At 42.6% G+C, this 17,878-nt stretch overlaps 2 protein-coding genes across 2 annotated transcripts in view; one reads left to right on the plus strand and one right to left on the minus strand.

The window, feature by feature from the left end:
• RPRD1A (regulation of nuclear pre-mRNA domain containing 1A) overlaps positions 1-1,518 on the plus strand; it is a 46,419-nt gene extending 44,901 nt beyond the window's left edge. The window contains exons 8-9 of the transcript XR_014316799.1: positions 976-1,100; positions 1,383-1,518. The gene's annotated coding sequence lies outside the window, so the exon portion shown is untranslated. The remainder of the gene's footprint in view (positions 1-975; positions 1,101-1,382) is intronic.
• RMP24 (ribonuclease MRP subunit p24) lies at positions 823-5,694 on the minus strand. The gene is made up of 5 exons (XM_082752225.1): positions 5,418-5,694; positions 5,265-5,287; positions 4,824-5,023; positions 1,487-1,695; positions 823-1,069 (listed from the first exon to the last, which is right to left on the minus strand). Exons 1-5 carry the CDS (start codon positions 5,495-5,497, stop codon positions 916-918), a joined length of 666 nt encoding a protein of 221 aa, XP_082608351.1. The 5' UTR covers positions 5,498-5,694; the 3' UTR covers positions 823-915.
• Positions 5,695-17,878: the final 12,184 nt, after the last annotated feature.

Here is a 17,878-nt window from a genome sequence, read left to right on the forward strand (position 1 = left end):
AGACAGTGTCTCTTTAGCTATTTCTGAAAGAGACAAAAGTGACCCATTTCGATAGCTCCAGAGCAATTAGAAAAGAAATAGCCTGCGTTCTTTATGGCCCTGAAATTCTCATAGCAGTAACAAACCAGGGCACTGACAGTGATCTAGTGCGGATCTGTGAGTAGGTATTGAGAGCACCCACAGCACTGTGCAGCCTTAAAAGGCTCTGCGTTACCTTGGGATCAGTCCAAATCACAGGGAACATTCATTAGAAAATGAAGATACTTAATCTGGTGATAAACTGTTTTATCTTTCTTTGTATGCGAGTGCTGTCTACAAGGTTAAGTTATTCCGGAGCCTTCGTAAGGGCTGTGTAATACACTTAAATTACCACATGTCAAAAGACAGTGACACTCCTGGACAGTACATTAGACCCTTGAAAATATTGTACCTGCAAACAGTGCTGGTGAAAGCATCTTTGTTTTAAACGTGGGAAACAGGGCTGAGATCTTTGAGATCTTCTAAATTCTATCGTTATGCATTGTCTTAGAAATAGTGGAATAAGTGGAAAAAAACACACGGAACTCTATTCCCTCCCCCAGTCCTGGTCTGCCAACTTGTCTGTTGGTCCTACTGGACCACCTGATGTATCCAGTATTACCAGCTTCCACAAAGGACAGATCCTAACTTAATTCTTGGGCCACCAGTGACTGCAAAACACATTCCAGATTCCCAACCACATTAGTCTATTTCCTCATTTCCCTCCTGTGTAAACTCAGTCTTCACAGGGAGCTGGATTCTTAATTACATGGTCTACTCTTACACAAGGTACACGCTGTTAGCTTGAGTTTTAACAAAATCACCAGTTGTGTTTATTTACCAAAATCAGAACAGTGCTTACTGCTCTAATCATTATTACTTTGAAACAGTGAATAATTAAAGTAAAGTCAAGAAGGTTTTCAAATCTGCCTTCTGGCTTTTCTCTTTTTCTTCTAGGTTGAGCATCCGTTTTAGCTTAGAAAAGTGAAACTTGGATTTTCGGGGGGTCTTGGAACCAGAACTCGTTGTCACCTGTCCGGATGCAGGCGTTCTGAAAAACAAAAGACTCAAATATCTTAAAGGTGAGAAATCGTAATTAATATCAACTGACTATGACAGTGGACACACGTAGTTTAAGCAAAAATTTTAAATGTACATAGTGTGTTTTCATATACAGGTGAGCAGTTGGAAGTAGAATTTTTTAATGCAAATTTTAAGCTATATATTTCACATTAATGGCAAAAACATTATTGTGCATTCTTGGCACATGGTCACATTTCACTGACATCTTTTAAAAGTTAGGCAGTCAAAATGGATCTCCTTAACCAGTCCACTAAGGAAAAACATTTTGTTATCAATTACAGGTTTACTAAGTGACTGATCTGCAATCAGCACGCCTCCCCTTCCAACAAGATCCATTATGGTCTACTCAGACCAGTGCCTCTTTAAATAGGAGAGAAACAGATACCTGGGAAGAGATGAGGGAGTGTTCCCTTTGGATCCCAGACTACTGCAGCTTACAGGTGTCATTTTTTTTGCAGACTGAGTTTTTACATCTGGTGTCCTGAGGCTAGATTTAACAGTTGGAGTGCCAGAATTTTGTGTCTTGGTAGCCAGAAAATACCTGCTTTTACCAAAATGTCTTGTTGTTTTGTTGCATGAGGTGCAAGTAATCAGCTACGGAGAGAATAAAGAAATTATTAACCACTCTATCAGTCCTTCCCCTTTTATTTTTTAAAGCTATTGTAAGAATTATCTAAACCATTCTATCCTAAGAATTATCCAAACTCTTTATTAATATCAGTTAAATATTTACCTAAGAGAAACACAGAGGTTTCAAAAAGCAGTATTTACTTTACACCTAGCGCAAGCATTTCAAGCTTCTTAAACCAAACACGTCCCGTGGATTTATCTAGAAATGACTCCAGTCCTAGCAGCTGATTTCAGGAGACCCTCAACCCTGCCCTTAATATAGTTCACTGAAATACAGAAAACAACCCTGTCAAAACCAGAAGGTGAAACAGCACCTGAACTGGATGCATGGTATCTGTGAATATATAGTACTGGTATTCATATTTTGCTAAAAAAATGTGATGCACTAAGTGATCAAAACTCATAAAGTGTACGCTAACCCCAGTGAAGTTATACTACAAATTTTCAGAGTCTTGAGATAAATATATAAATTGCCAAACTCTCAAGAAACACCCATCCCTAACTAGTAACACCAAGTCTTGGCGAACAAAGAAGGGTCTTGTTAATAGCACTAAAATATTTACTACAGTACAGAGGAGGTTCTATTCTCTACCTGTCTGTTTACTTCTGGTCTGCAGGGAACCTCCAGCAGCACAGTACGTTACAGAGGTGCAGCACAACAGGTAACATGGGAGAGGCACAGAGACTGTCAGATACTCCTAATATCCCTTACTACCATGGCAACTACTGTTATTAAGACACACGGGAATAATACAGTCAGACAAGTTTTGAGGCACACAATTACACCGACTGAAAAACACAGTTACGTGATGTTTCTGGTTAAAAACATACTCAAAAGGATGTCACAAAGAAGTCCGAGGGGTTTTGAAAACATCTATAGCACATCATTCATTTCAAAGTGCATAAATTTACCTAAGTTCAGAGTGCTTAGAAAGAATTCAATTTAAAAATGCTTACATGAAGTGTTTTCAGGTGTTTTGACTATGTCTAGACATTATTTTGTCAGACTAACAAACTAAAAGAGAGAGAGATCATTAACTGACACAGCCTAGGTATTGATGTATTTTTAGCTCTTCTGAAAATCAGATGGGGAAAAAACACAGCACCACATGACTGTTTAGCACTCCACGGAATATAAATGGAGGCCAACGCTTTACAGTGCAGGAATCAGTGGAGTAAACATAGCAGTGCACTGCTGGTTTTCGCTCCCTGGACAGCATACACACTTAACTCCAGAAAGGCATCACAGGCACAACCTGTCATATTGCTGTTGCTTAGTTTAATTCTCAACCACACTTGAATTCTCATTTTCACAAAGCTCAGTTATTAGCTTACAGGGATCTACATTGCTAATTTTGAAAGCTGACAGTTCCTGACAGTATTTTAAATACTTAATACCAGAAATATTTAAATCGTAATCCACAGCACAAATGCAAACAGAACTGAGCAGAACACAAGTGCAGCAAACTGTAACTACATCCCAAGATTAGAGTATTATCCAGAGTTTAAACTGGCCCTGTTTAAAACTGAATCTTAAACGACTCGTATAAATGCACAACACATCCTAAGAATCTCTCTAGCTACAAAACTAAGAGCCCATCATAATTCTCCAGGACACTGTTCACCAATCGTCAAAAGAGACAGTTCTTAATGCATGCTAAATGTTTGTGATCCTACAGCAGAAAAATAAAGCAAAGCATCCAGCTTCCCAGATAGTCTTTATCTTGCTCTTTTTTGCTGGTCATTTATGATCCAGAATTTGGAAAGAGTAATAACATGGATGCCTATCGGGAATGTCTTTTTTTTTTTTTGCCGTGAGATTTGATAACGTCTATGGCATTTCCTCAGTTTGTGTCATTGACTCCTTAATAATTTTTGGTTGAGCAAATTTTACTCCCAAACGTGCAGGCTCTGATCTGAGAAAATGCCAAGAGAACCAGGAACTGCTGGGCACAGTACGGTGCTGTCACACTTTTAAGACATCCATTTACAGAACCTGTTTTCATAGTAGTGCATACCTTTGCAACACTAGATTAAACACATGCTATTGTTCTTCACAGCATTAAATCTTATATTCTTCAGTAACTCTAGGAAAAAACATTAGCTTGTTTAAATTTCAGAAGTGGTTTAGTTCTGAAAGACCTCCTATAAACACTGATACTCAGCCAAACATAAAAAATTCAGCATGTTCAGAAGGTAACGATAATCTGTTGTAGTCATGATGGTCTGCTGAGGTAAATGATGACAAACTTGTGCATTGAGCAAAAACTTTTTTAGATGGCTAGTAAAACTTAAAAAAAAAAAAAAAAAAAAAAAAGACAATCCATCAGTCACTCAAGCCCTTCTTCAAAGCTGAAACAAAAGCAGTAAACATGAAGCTATGCACACTGGCAAAAACTGCCTGACTTCAGTCTATGGAATGTTTTTCTTCTTAGGTATATTTTGGGGGATTCTTAGCAATGGATTCCTACAAATTGTAATGGATTCTTAGGATCTACGCTGTTGTATTAAAGCTTTACATCTAATAGAGTTGCCTGGTCCCAGTTTTGCCACATTCACATGAATAGGGAAAGAAAAAAAAAATAAAAAGCAGGCAAAAATCTGCCACTCCTGCCAGTTTGACAAAGTTATGCAAATGATACAGTAGTTGACAGTGGAAATGCTGGAGCTTCCTGGCAGGAAGAAATGACTAAATTTTCAGCAAGATCTCAGACATCTGCACAGTTTACTCAGATTGGTGCTAAACAGATCACAGCAAGAGCCAAGCTGTTTCCTCTGACGTGAGGGTTTTTTATTGGCGGGGGTGGAGAGGGGGAGGAAGGTGGGAGAGAGGCAAAAATATAAGATATCTGTTCTTGAAATTGCACTCTTGATCTCTTTATTGCAGAAGTTTCTAAAACTTTTGATTGTAAATGTAAGTAAAAGTTGTACCAAAAGGAAAAAAGAACTATATGCTCATGAAAAAAAGAAATATGCAGGAGTGAGCTCCACTTCTAAGAGAAATATTTCATTATTTATTTTTTTCTTTTTATGGCACTGAAAGGCTTCAGGGAAACATCTAATATTTGGCAGTCCAAAGTGAACACCCTTACCAGGACACTTTTGGAGTCCCTGTACTTTTTCAAAAGCTTTGTCTGTCTCATGTTGAGCTTGTAACTCTTTGCCTCTCGCTTAAGGATCTTCTCTATCTGCGGCGTCACCTTCATCTTTGGCCTGAGACGCACCCGGCGGCTATCGGGCAGCAGGAACTGGAAGCAGTGAGGACATATCCTCTCCTTCCCGAATTCATCATCTACGGGTTAACAGAGAGTAAAACTTCAGTAATTATGACCTATGGGCAAAAGAGTAAAACTTCAGTAATCATGACCTATAGGCAAAAGAGTAAAACAAATGAAATAATCACGATCTATAGGCAAAAGAGCAAGACTTAGGTAATCACGATCCGTAGCTAAGTGTTATAAAGCACGGCTCTATAAAGCATTAGCAATGTTTTGCCTCGCGTGGTTCAGGTGCAGCCACAACCCCTCACTCGCCTCGGCGCCTGCCCAGCGTCCACCTGCAGGGGGAGAGAAAACAGAGGGGCACTAAGTCACCGGAGGGAGAAGCCCCCAGCCCCATTCCGCCCCTTTTTTTCTCCCCTGTCCCCTTGTCCCCTCTCCCCTCGTCCCCCCCGTGTCCCCGCTCACAGCAGGAACCGCGCCTGTCCCGGGCAGGCGGCCGCCATCTCCCTGGCCGCCGCCTCCAAGAAGCGGCCGTGCACCCCCATGGCCGCCCTGCCGGAAGGGCTGCGCCTGCCTCTGTGTCTGTCTCTGTGTGCAGGGGGTGGCTCCCCGCGCCCAGCGCCATGGTTCCGGGCTCTGACGGGACCCGCTGCCTCTCTCCCGGCGATGAGAGCCGGGAGGACGGCGGCGGGGCGGCCCCGGGATGCCGCCGGGATGCCGGTCCCGCTGGGCGGCAGCCGCCCGGGGAACCGTCGGGGCAGCGGCCGCCATTGGGGCCGCTGAGGGGAGGCGGCGGGGGCAGCACCTCGCCCCTTGGCGCCTCCGAGTTTCCCTGAGGGAAAAGGAACTTTACCTGAAGAGAAATATAGATATATATACACACATATATACATATATATATACATATACACATATATATATTTCTGCCACTTGTTGCCACCTGGAAGATTTCAACCAGCAACCCCACTTACTGTTCGGAAGTGCCCCTGCGACGTGTCCGTCCAGATTGTAGCAACGGCATACTTGGCCTCGTCATTCCGCAAATGTGCTCCTATCAAAAATAATAATAATAAAAAAAATACAAACAACTCGGCTTTTCATTGTTTGATGTGTGTTTTATTAATTCCCCCGGCCCCATTCATTTGCTAGGCGTTCCTCTGCTTTGATCTGTTGGTAATGGTGTTCATTTAGGAGAGGTATTCATCTGAGCAGGCTTCAATATTCTATTAAGGAATGTGAATAAATATAATTATTTCTTATTTTCTAACACAGAGGAGCTGAGGGCTTTAGAAGTGGACAAGAATTGCATTGCTGGGCTTTCTTTAACAGGAGACCTTGATGGTACAGTCAGTAACTCTGAAGGCGTTAATAAAATGCTCGTAATGGCTACAATTAGAGCTTCTGCTGGCTTTATTTTGGAATTAGAATACATTTTTCAATGGGCTCTTTCCCCCCCCTCAGTCTCTTTCAGTCTCACTGAAGCACACATAAATTTTATTCTTCTGCTCCTGCAGCTAGGCTCAGCCGTTCCCCTTTTTCCACTAGTTCACTTTTTCCACTGGTTTCTCCTTGTGTTATAGATCCTATCGTAAAAGCAGTGCAAACAGCACCTCCCAGTGCCTTTCAGGTATAGCGTTTCGTGTCCCACTACATGCCTCACGAGACACAAACTGCTCCGCATGCTAGGTGTGGTGCTACACAAATAAAACTCTGGAAGCAGAGGGGAAAATGACCACCAAGCCTCGGCCTGCAATTTCGGGCTCTCTCGGGGTCTTGTTCTGCAGAGATCCCACCAAAAGCCTGGATTTCTGCACATCCAGTGCTGCCAGGACTAGACCCTTAAAATCAGTTGATGCTCAGCTCCCTGCTGCCGTATTTGTGGCATCACGGGGGATAAATCCACCTGCATTTCAAAGCAGAATACATTTGTCTCTGCTTTTTCCTGGTTTCTGCTCACACAAAGCACATTAGCAGACCCAAGTTACTAACTGCTTCCTGCTTCTGCTCGTATTCGGTGTTTTGTAGTTACCACGGCTGACCAACAAGCTGTAAATCTTGCCTGGTGTTTTGTAACGGAGGGAAAACCAGGATGATTTGTGTCGACTTTTGGGCATCGTGCATCATTATTGATTCGAGGGAGGGCGGTGGGAAGAGCGTAGCGCGGAGCTGCTGCTTGCAGACCGTCCCAGAAGGTGGTGGTAGCTAGCAGTCAGCAGAGGGCAATAGAGAAATACGGTTTGTGATACCTACAGGGTTTGAAGCACTGATTATGTGTTTACAAAAAAAAAAAAAAAAAAGAAAGAAAAAAAAAAAAAAAAAAAAGGAAAGAAAAAGAAGAAAAGAAGAGCCAGGAGGATAGGCTGTTCAGTTTACTACTGAAGACCTGACTGTGACAGACCACCGGGAAAACAACATTTTCAGAGAGAGGAAAGAGGACCTTCTGTAGCATCTCTCCGAGTCTCTCGTTTTTTCTTCAGAGTTACATAGGATAACTTAGCCAGAACTTACTGATGACTGCACGCTCAGCGCACTCCGAGATGGACGGGGAGATGCAGGGGAGCACTCTTTGCAAGGAGCAGAAGAGGAGGCATTTCAAAGATCCTGCAGGTGACCGAGGTGAGCAAACTCAGCTTCTCTTCCGAGTGAGATCATAGCTGTTCAGTCAGCTGTATCAAAGTCAGGAGGAAACGGAGTGATTGAAATTATGAGGGAATTTTGCTTTTTTTTCAGGCATGCTGGTGCACGACTAATTTTATCTTGGGAAAAAACAGCTAGTGATGCTACAGGGATAGGCACTTCTAAGTATACGTTATTTTGGAGACGAGCTGAAACTGGTGATTGTTTTATGTGCAATATTTTATATTAGCACTGTTTGAAACATGCTCATCATTTTGTGGTGGTTGGGACTCTAGTTTACAGGGAAATGTGTAAAGAATATGAGGCTACTGTTGTTCCTTTCAGAGGGGATTTTTTCTAAGCTTTTGGAAAAATGTGACTTGGAGATTTGGAGAAATTTACTAAGAGATTTCAGATGCATGGTGAGAACCCCCTCAGGTTTTCCAAAGGCTTTATTATCAGAAAGATACTGAGAACTGATAACAATGACTCTAACAATAGCAGAAAGAGTTAAGCCACAGAAATAAACGGGCTGACAGGGTTTGAAAAGCAGGGAAAAAAAAAAAAAAAAAAAAAAAAAAAAAAGAGATAGAGAGAGACTAAGTTAGGAAATAAGCATACGAAACACTTTTCTATTGCCAAGATCTCAGCTGGTGTCACCATAACACTTGGAAAATATCCTCAGGATGCTAGGAGCCATTAAAGCAGTAGAGATTATCAGAGGATAAACTTCCACTTCAGCTGCCACTGATACCAGAAGTGACCAATAAGAAACATTTGGGAAATGAAAGATGAAGAACTGAACATTGACATTCTGGGGATATCACAGAGCAAGTGCAAGGGTATCTAGAGGTCAGTCAGACTACCCATCTGAAACAAGCCAGGCTGATAAATAAGAGGGATAAATCATATTCTAAAAATTACTATCAGCTTCAAAAAGCTAATCAAAGGAAATGCTATCTACTGTTCTTCATGAGCCAGGATTTATTTTGTAAGTGGTGTGATAGGTAACGAAATGGCACAGTGATTTGTCTGTGCTTTGTGTGCCAAAACGTGTAGAAGATTACTGTGATGATTGTTTGTTTATTCATTGTTTAGGACACAGCTTCCTTGCAGCATGTGCCTGAGGGAGGTGAAAGATAACATATATAGAGCTTGTCACTATTTTCCATGGGTTGGCAACATCCATCTGACAGAGAAAGGACTCGATGAATGTCAGAATCCCCCTGATCTTGAAACCTACAAGTTCCAGTTCCAGTCTCCAATTTTTTCTTTCTTCATTCTTTTTTTAATCCAGTGCTCTAGGTTTTCTTGTGTACCTGCATATCCCCCAACAAGATAACAGAAATCTTAACAGATGGTCTTAAGCAAAAACCCCAGAGAGCAAGGTAACTGCAGTTTGAGGAAATCCTCACTTACGTACTAACACCTCTTTAAAGCTGTCTCTGGTGGGAGTGATTAGTTCTTGATCTAAAATGTGAAGCTCTGGGACCATAAACATTCTCTTATAGCTGGTACCTACTTTCAGTGAAATTAATGTGACTGCTTGCTGTTGTTTGCTGAGGAGTTTTCCCTTGGCTCCTATCACAACACATCTGATCAAAGGGGCTCTTGTAGTGGGGAGCCACGTGGGTCAGTGGCTGAGAAATGGGACTGACTGCTTTTTGTGTGACTTTGGTACTTTTGGCTTCCTTATGGACAGTCTGTGAAGTGGCAGAACTGGCACCTTGCTATATACCCCTTGTATATAAGTTATGGGAAAGTCCGTGGATGCCAAAGGTCTGGATGTAGTGTCCTTCAGGATGTTGACAAAGATGCTCCTGTGCCTATTCTGGACAAAAGTCCTTGTTACTTTGAGTCATAAGAAATTATTTCTTCATCTTCACTCACAAAACAGTTGTATAAAAATGTTGAAATCTCAAGCCCAAGTTCCCCTTGCAAAAAAAAGGTGCTACTAGTTAATGTGCTAATTGTCATGTAAACCTGTTTGGTTAATGGGATGTGAAATGGTCCCTACTGTTAGGAACATCAGCGAGCACAGGAGTTTGTCCCAAGCACTCGGGGTCATCTATTGCTGTGCTGCATGCAGCACAACCCGGAGCTGCTATTTCAGCCTTTTGCCAAAATAGGAACATTTTACTTTCTGATGAGTCATCTGGGTTTCACTCAGATCTCATAAGATTCCCCCACCCTGTTCTTTGCTGTGCAGTCCAGCCCCTGCCCCAGAGGCCTTGCTTTCCCAGCTGAGAGCTGGCTGTACCCTCTTCAGCAGCCCTGGGCTCCCATCCTTAATTAACTTGGAGGGGGCTGCCTGTGAACGATGTGGAGCATTTTCTCTGTCACTGGAGCAGAACATGCAGCATTCCTGGCCTTTTCTGGCCCCGAGTGTGGCAGAGAAGTGCTGGCAACTGAGCTGGAGTTCGCCACACACTGGGCTAAGTGCTACCTGCATCAAGGCAGATAGGGAACTAGGTCAACCAAAGGGGGCGGCTGTACACTTGTTCCATATCGGTCATATTTACTTATGAACAGCACAGAAGAGCTGTATGTTTCAGGAAAAAGTGCCTTTCTTTTTTTTTTTTTAAATAAAAAATGTTTATTCTTTCTAATGCAGAAGGGAAACTAGGGGAGTCTTCATTTTTTAATTTCTTTTTGCTTTGAACTCTTTTCTTGTCCTTCTAATTCTGAGCGACCTGCCCTAAGGTGGCACAGGTTTGAGCAGGAGGCTGGCCGGATCTGAAGACCAGAGGTTTCCATCCTCAACCTGTAATTTTCAACACTCTTGCTGTTCTTTTTGGTTCTTCCTCACTACAAATTATCTGGGAGAAAAAAAAGAAAAAAGACAAAAAAAAAAAAAAGACAAAAAAAAAAGTATTTTAAAATCTTTTCCCTAAGTATGGAGCAAAGAGAACAAACCCCAGGTGCTTCCCATTGCTAACAGTGCCATAGGGTAGTTATTTGCAGTTTCTGGCCTGGGTGTTTGTGGGTTTTGTCAGAAAGCTCTCCTGTTTAGGCTGCTTAACAGAATTGCTATTATGCAGAAATGTAGTCAGCTGAGGGATAAACAGTTTGAAGGCTGTACTCCCTGCTGCAATAGAAAAGTGGCTTCTCACACCTATTTATAGTATCCAAAGTTGGTTGTGTATCTGAGAAGCTGCCTCCAGTGCTGATTCTTCCGGTTTTATTCTTGGTGAGTCAGATGGCAGGAAGGGATGGAATATTTACTGCTAAATATGTGAAATAATCTGAACTTGAAAGATTTCTATCAGTTTGTCGGTAATTCGTTTGGGCTGAATTCATTCAGAATTAAACTGTTTGCCCAGCTGATATCTTTGATTCATGTCCTAGCTGAGACAGATCTTCAGAACCATTTACAAAATCTAGACAAACACATCTTCCGCCAGCCCCGACCATAAAGCTGGTAAATACGCAGCAAATCTGACTCTTTAGAGGTGACAATGATGGATATAATTTAGACACAAGGGAGGTAACAGAGAGAATCAGGCTGCTGCTCGGAGCGAACTTAAACCCAGAGTTTCACAGCTGAACGTGGGTGGGTGGTGCAGCGCTCCTCATTTCCTTCAAAACTGTTGCTGAGGCACAGTGGTAGCACAGCATATTTTATCCACATCGGGAAAAGAGCTCGCAAGTCTTCACTGCTATTAATGTGGCATTGCCACCAAAACTTGTTCCTGTTTTGAAGGAAAAACTGGAAAGGGGAGGGTGCTCAGGGGCACGGTTTATGGGTGGACTTGGCAGTGCTAACGGCTGGACTTGATTTTAGAGGTCTTTTCCAACCTGGATGATCCTATGAGTCATGAGCCTGAAGCAGCTGTAGTAAGGAGGAAAAGCTCCACATGAGAGTAATTTAATCAGACTGCAGAATTAGTGTCCTGACTGGTCACAGAAAACAGAAAACATCTTCGGCGAGGTCTGTACTGTAGCTGCAAAGTCCTCCAGGGCTGGAGGGAGCTGGCCTTTCCGAAGGTGGCCTGTGTGCAAGGCTGTGCTCCTCGGAGAGTTTGCACAGAAAGCAGAACAGCAAGGGGTAGATGATTCAATAGCATCATTTTGCCTAACGCCCCAGAGGTCCCTGCCTCAGCATCCCAAGTCAGACAAAGCTCAAAGCAGTTGCACGCACATCTGTTAAACACAAGCCGACATCAAAATTGTCATTCACTCATTGCTTATTTGAAGCATGAGGAGGGGCTGATGCAACCTCCAGATTTTATTATTATTTTATTTTTTCAGAAGGCTCATAGCCACATGTTTTTATATGATCTTTTCATTATTATTAGACAATGTTAACAGCAGTGCTCACATATGGCCTGCATCAGGCTCCCGAAAGGTCATTTCAGCCCTCAGCGAGGGAAAGATTTGTTTTCCCTCTTTGGAAAAGCCATTTTAAAGTGGCCATGCTGATGGCATGGTAGGCATAACAAATTTTGTTGATTCATTATGGGCTTAGTGCAAAAGAAAACATTTTTTCCCTTAGTGTGTCCTTACGAAACGTTTTCCCGATGTAAATATTTGTTATATTAGTCCCACCCTTCCTCCTGAGCTGCTCTGAGATCTCTGCATCCCTTAGCACTGTTTGGAGAACAGAGCTGCTTATCACGGGAGCGTGGGGGAAAGATAGGACGGTGAAAAGCCCGAAGGGGTAAATGTCCGGGCAGAGATATAGCTGCAGGTCCATAAAGAGCTTGTCACAGTGCCTGGTGGCTCTCTGCTTGCTTCATTTGCTCTGCTGGTTAATCATTCATTTATTGGAGTGCCCAGGTACCACGGTGATGGACACACTACCAGTGCCACAGGCAGCATATCCCGTGCAGCATATCCATTAAAGAACTATTTTTGAAAGGAAACATGAAAATAAACACAACTTTTGAAAATGCTCAGCATAGCTAACACTGCAGTTTACTTTCCTCTCAATACGCATTAGCATGTCAGGATATAGGCTTCTTGCTCCTGCTTTATGTTTTTCTTTCTGCTGTCGATATCCGCAGCTCTCCCATGAAAATGTGAGCACTCTGAACGGCTGCAAATTCCTTCCATATGTCAAGTGTTGCACAGTTGCGTAGCATCGCCCTTTCTGTGTAGCTATGGCGGTGTTTGTTCCGTTGTCATCGTTATTAGGGTCGGAGAAAGAGCCCTGGAATGAGAGCCAAGTGCATCTTGGATCTATCAAGCCCCAACAGTTTGCTTGCGTGACCTTTGTGAAGCGAGGGGTATAAAGTGCAACGCTGGCTTAGCTGGCCAGCAGCTAAGCGTGCTGACTGCTGGAAGGCCGGCTGGCCAGCTCTTCTGCCTCCTCCTCCAAATGTGAAGCCCTCTGCCCGAGTAGCTGCTGTGGAGCATCTCTCCTGGAGCGTCACATTCGCAGGTCCGATCCTCACGCAGGCCACTGTTGCTGCTTTTTATCGTGCCGTGCTCTTTATTTATGGCTCTGTTTGAATATTTATGGCGGCCGCCACTGGAAAGTTTGCACTGAGGGCAATTCTTCCGCAGAGGGCATTACTGCGCTCGCATCCCTCCAAGATAACTGCATCAAATATAAAAACAAACGTCACATCTTTATCGGGACTACCTTATGAGTTTGCTCCCGCTTTTGGCATCTTGAATTGCTTCACAGTGCTTCTCTCTGAACGCTGGTGCCTGGAGCAGATTGAGCTGGCAGTCTGTGAGCGCCCAGCACATGACATGCCCAGGAGACAGACAGAGCCACCGAGGAGGAAAGCAGAGCCCGATGTGAGGTATGCACTCACTGGAGCTGGATAATTGTTCCTCAAACTCCATTGATCATAGAAACTACTTTTAACTTTTGTTACAGCCCTCAGGAAGTGGAAAAAAACCACACGCACACATCCTTTCTCTCCTATATTTCCCTCACATGATAAAAAAACAACCAAATATTTTTTCAGGCCCATCTTACCATCTGCTCTGTCAGCAATTAGCTCACCCATTGGTGTGGGCTGAGTTCCATGAATATATAGTAAAAGCGTGCAGAAAAGCTCAAACCTCAGACAGTGAGGCGGAGAGGCTGTGCTGTTTATGTCTCCCTGGCACGGGGCAGGAAGGGCCTGCGGTGCGCTGCTTGCTGAGGGCTGGAGACAACGAGCAGTAAGAAGACAAAGCAGCACCATTCGAATCGACCATCATACCAATACCACCACCACCAACAACAAAAAGTGTAGTAATGGCACCAATAGGACAATCCTGTTAACATTTCAGAGGAATACCTCAGCAGTTCTGGTGCCTGAGATGACAAACAGCTACAGTGCCGAAGTTTCCCTTCAAAAAGCTTTTCCTGCTGTGTTGTTGCCAGCCATGCTGGTGATTCTTCTTGCCAGTCACTTCTTCTTTTCCATTATTCTGCTGTAGTTTCTTTGGTGTTTATTTGCATTAGACCTGGGGGATATTCAATGACATTCACAGGTACAGTTCAATCAGTTCCCTCATCCTTCCCTTCCCAAGGGAGCTCCATTTTTGACAACCACCCTAGGAACACACACGCAAGTTGAGCCTGGATAGAGGCATCTCCTCCTGCCAGCAGATCTATGCACTTGTTTTTTCCATGGGCTATTGTCTGGAACTTGGCAGGCCTTTGCAATCTTTCCTGGATGAACAATTCTGGTTTAATCACTTTTTTTTTTCTTTTTCTTTTTCTTTTTTTTTTTTTTTTGCATGAGCTGAAGTGAAAATAAACATGAACGTAGGATGCTGAGCTCAAACTCAAATCCAGTCTTTCCAGTCTCCAAATCTTCCAGTCTCCCAGTGTGAGACCAGAACTGATGGTTTCAATTTGGCCCTTTATGGATGATGAGCCAGCTACAGAATTAGGTGTTGAATCTGAATGGCATCCAGGTTCTGGGTTACTCATGTAAATATGCTGGCCTAGTGTCTGTAGTGTGTTTACAGCCTGTTATTTATCTCTAACTAGTGGCATTTTCCTTTTTAGCTACAGAGGGAGAAGCTGTGCTTTTACCATTGGTATTAGGTTGGATACCAGCTGACAGCAACAAAATCTGAAGATGTAGAAGCACCATAAACATTCAGATATGACAATCAGGTGTGAGTCTATTTCTAATCAAACTTAAATCTGCTGGAATGAACAGAGAAAGAGTGTTTGTAGTTTGCACAAGCTCAATCATTCATTATTCACTTTTCTGTCCTCAGACACTTAGCAGTTTCAGCTCAAGACAGTAGGCCCACATTCAAGCTGAGTTCAAGTTTTCCAGTTGCCCAGTTAACAACAGGCATTTGTACACCTGAAATTAAATGCACATGAGGAAAGGAAAGCAATAACCAAGTCTAGTGCTGAAAAGGTCAATAAGGAATTAAGCAAAATAACAAGCTGCTGAAGTTGTATTCAATTTTCCAGTCTCTTTGCTGTCTGCCAGTCCTTTAAAAGAGTGAAAAAAAAAATAATTAAGAAATTAAAAATATATTTTAAAGACCAATTTAAGAAACAGAACATGTAATACCAGCTTTGGAAAACGGTGACTCTCTTTTCTGACATCATTTTCCAATTTTAGTTAAGGTAAAAGTCCATTATTTCTGTGGATTTCTGGAGGAGTGGATGTGAATCTCACTTGATCCATTCTCATCCTGACAGGTTGACTTGGAAACCTTTAGTTTCAAAGAATATACGGGTGTCCAAGTGAGTTCACATGGAACAGATGGGTTTTCTGGAAAAGGTCTCCAATTTGACAGACTTTCAGAAAAAAATCACAGTACTAGCAGGAGACAAAGTGCCTTTGTTGTGGATGTTTGCTGGTCCCACTGAAGCTGATGCTACTTTGGGAATTGACTTCAGCTGAGATTATGGCTTTGGTTATAAACTCATGTGAGTGTTGCAGATGAAGGCACTGATCATTAAAGCTGTGTCAGCTTCTCAGCAGTGAACTGATGCTCTTTTTGGCTTAAGTTCAGTGCTCTTTGAATGAGAAGTCTTGATTTACGTTAAGTGTTTCTCAACTATTCTTGTGGGGATATTAAGCTGATGTCTTGTACTGTTTGTGGAGCCACCAAAGAAACAAGAAAAAAGGAAAGGAAGAAAAATAAGCCCAAACTAGAAAATATTGATTTAAGTCTGGTGGTTGCTGTTGAATGTGCTTGTCCTTCCCTCTTGCAGCTGCAAAACATACTGACACTGCAGGTGGGTCATCCGACAGCTCCCTTTCAGACTGTTGCCAATCTTGCTTCATGGATCAGCCAACAACTACGTCCTGAATTGTGCTTGCACCTGTTTCCTCTTCTGGGATAAACAGTTTTGTCTGAAAAGGGCATTGACAAAGGCCAAAGTTGCACACCCAGCCTTGCCCAGTGATATGAAGGAAATCACATTTTCTTGATGCTTGTGGAATGGAAGTGGCAGCTGTTACCATGGAAATAGTCAATTTCTGAAGGAAGAAGTTTTGAGGAGGCTGAATATCACCACTAATCTAAGAGACTGCAGTCAAGACTAAAGGTTAAAGTTGGAGATGCACTAATTAGGAGGTTGTTGCCTCTCTGGTAATGTGAGGATGGATACAAAGGTATTCTATTTGGTAAAATGCTGTTGTCCTATTTGGTAAAATGCTGTTGTCCTGCCTGATCCCATGAACCTATTATTTTGGATACAGAACGCTGATTAATCTCTGATGTAAAACCGGTAATTTGCGTTAAAATAGGTTCAAATAGGTACTATGTCCTGGGAAGATTCTTTTGAATACTTTGTTAAGAAACATTTTAAGAGTTAAGTGTTCACATTCCCCTTTTGAACACATTTTCCAGGGTTTTGTTTTGTATTTTGCAAGTATTGATGTCTTCTCTGTCCTTTTCTGTGTGCTCAATGTATTTTCTGAGGTGCTGCAATTACTGTGGTTCTTCAGATTTCTCCTTAAATGTGCTAAAAATGTTATCAGCAAACAGAAAAAAGGCTTTGTTATTTCCGCTGCACTTCCTCTGTTGATTGACTGTGCCAAGACAAAGTGAATAATACAGCAAAGTCATCATCTGCAAACAGGAATTTTGGGGCGAGATTCTCTCAGCTGTTACCAAGCGCCAAATCTTTACTGACTTCAGGAGGGTTACATCTCTCTGCAAGAGCTGAAAATATGGCAACGTACTATTTCTGTTAAATATCTCAGCTTCAGAGCACAGAAAGACCATCTGACAAACTCTGTTCAAGCATCTAGTAACAATTTTAAAACAATTCCACAGTTTTCCCTGGATTATTTCGCATAAGGCTTAATTTTTCTTAATTAAAACTCCTGTTGATTAAATTCGTGTGAGCTCTAGCTGTTCAAATAATCTTGGGCCCTACGTTCTTCAATTTATTTATTTGCTCTTACAAGTAGCCTGCATTATCGCAAAAGCCTTTATCTGTGTAATTAGTTTTACATGGATTTTGTAATGAAGCCAGTACGTGAAAAATGGAATAGTAAATGTTGTTGGATGTGTCCCCCAGAATGACACCAGCAGCATCTCAAGGCGGTAAAAAATATCACCACCACGCTATGCTTGGAAGAGCTGAGGGATGTTCTGTGACCTGTGCACATAAGCAATGCCTCTGGACGGCTGTAAAGGGTGTCATATAACGTGATACTTCCAACTGTATATCAAGGTCCAACTTGGAGGCTGTAATTTTGCCCTGACTCTTCTAGCTTGGAGGCTGTTGGAGAAAGTCACAGCCTTATTGCTAGGTCCCTTCTTTACAGCCTAAATGAATTTGTGGTGTGAATACTGTTTTTGGTTTTTTGTTTGTTTGTTTTTTCCACTTCTCTCTCTTTTTCTTTTTCTTTTCTCTCCCATTCTATTGCTGCTCTTTAAATTAAACAGCACTTATCCCACCCAGAGGTCTCCTCCTCAAGGCATGCCTAGGCAGCAATTATACCCTTACTTAGTTCTTGCATTGCAAGACTAAACAGCTTAGCTCTGTTAGCATGCTTGGATGGAGGACCTCAGAATCACACTGAATAGCTGAGGTTGGAAAGGACCTCTGGAGAGCATCAAGTCCAACCTCCCTGCTCGAGCAGGGTCCCCTAGAGCACATTTACCCAGGATTGTGTCCAGGTGGGTTTTGAAGATCTCCATGGAAGGAGACTCTACAACCTCCCCGTGCAACCTGTGCAAGTGCTCTGTCACCCTCACAGTACAGAAGTGCTGCCTGGTGTTCAGATGGGACTTCCCGTGTTTTAGTTTGTGCCCATTGCCTCTCATCCTGTCACTGGACACCACTAAGAAGAGTGGACTCCAGGTGAGGTATGACCATGCTTTGGACACTACCACTGATGTCTCCTAGGACTTCTGGAAATCTCCCTGCTCAT

This window comes from Aythya marila, assembly GCF_965140915.1.
Source record: "Aythya marila genome assembly, chromosome: 2".
NCBI lineage: Eukaryota > Metazoa > Chordata > Aves > Anseriformes > Anatidae > Aythya > Aythya marila.

Coding starts and splice junctions, on each gene's coding strand:
- RMP24 (XM_082752225.1), bottom strand. CDS start 5,497: ATGGGGGTGCACGGCCGCTTCTTGGAGGCGGCGGCCAGGGAGATGGCG. Junction 5,288..5,417: donor GGACAGGCGCGGTTCCTGCT/GTGAGCGGGGAC, acceptor CTCCCCCTGCAG/GTGGACGCTGGGCAGGCGCC. Junction 1,070..1,486: donor ACTCCCTCATCTCTTCCCAG/GTATCTGTTTCT, acceptor TTTGTTTTTCAG/AACGCCTGCATCCGGACAGG.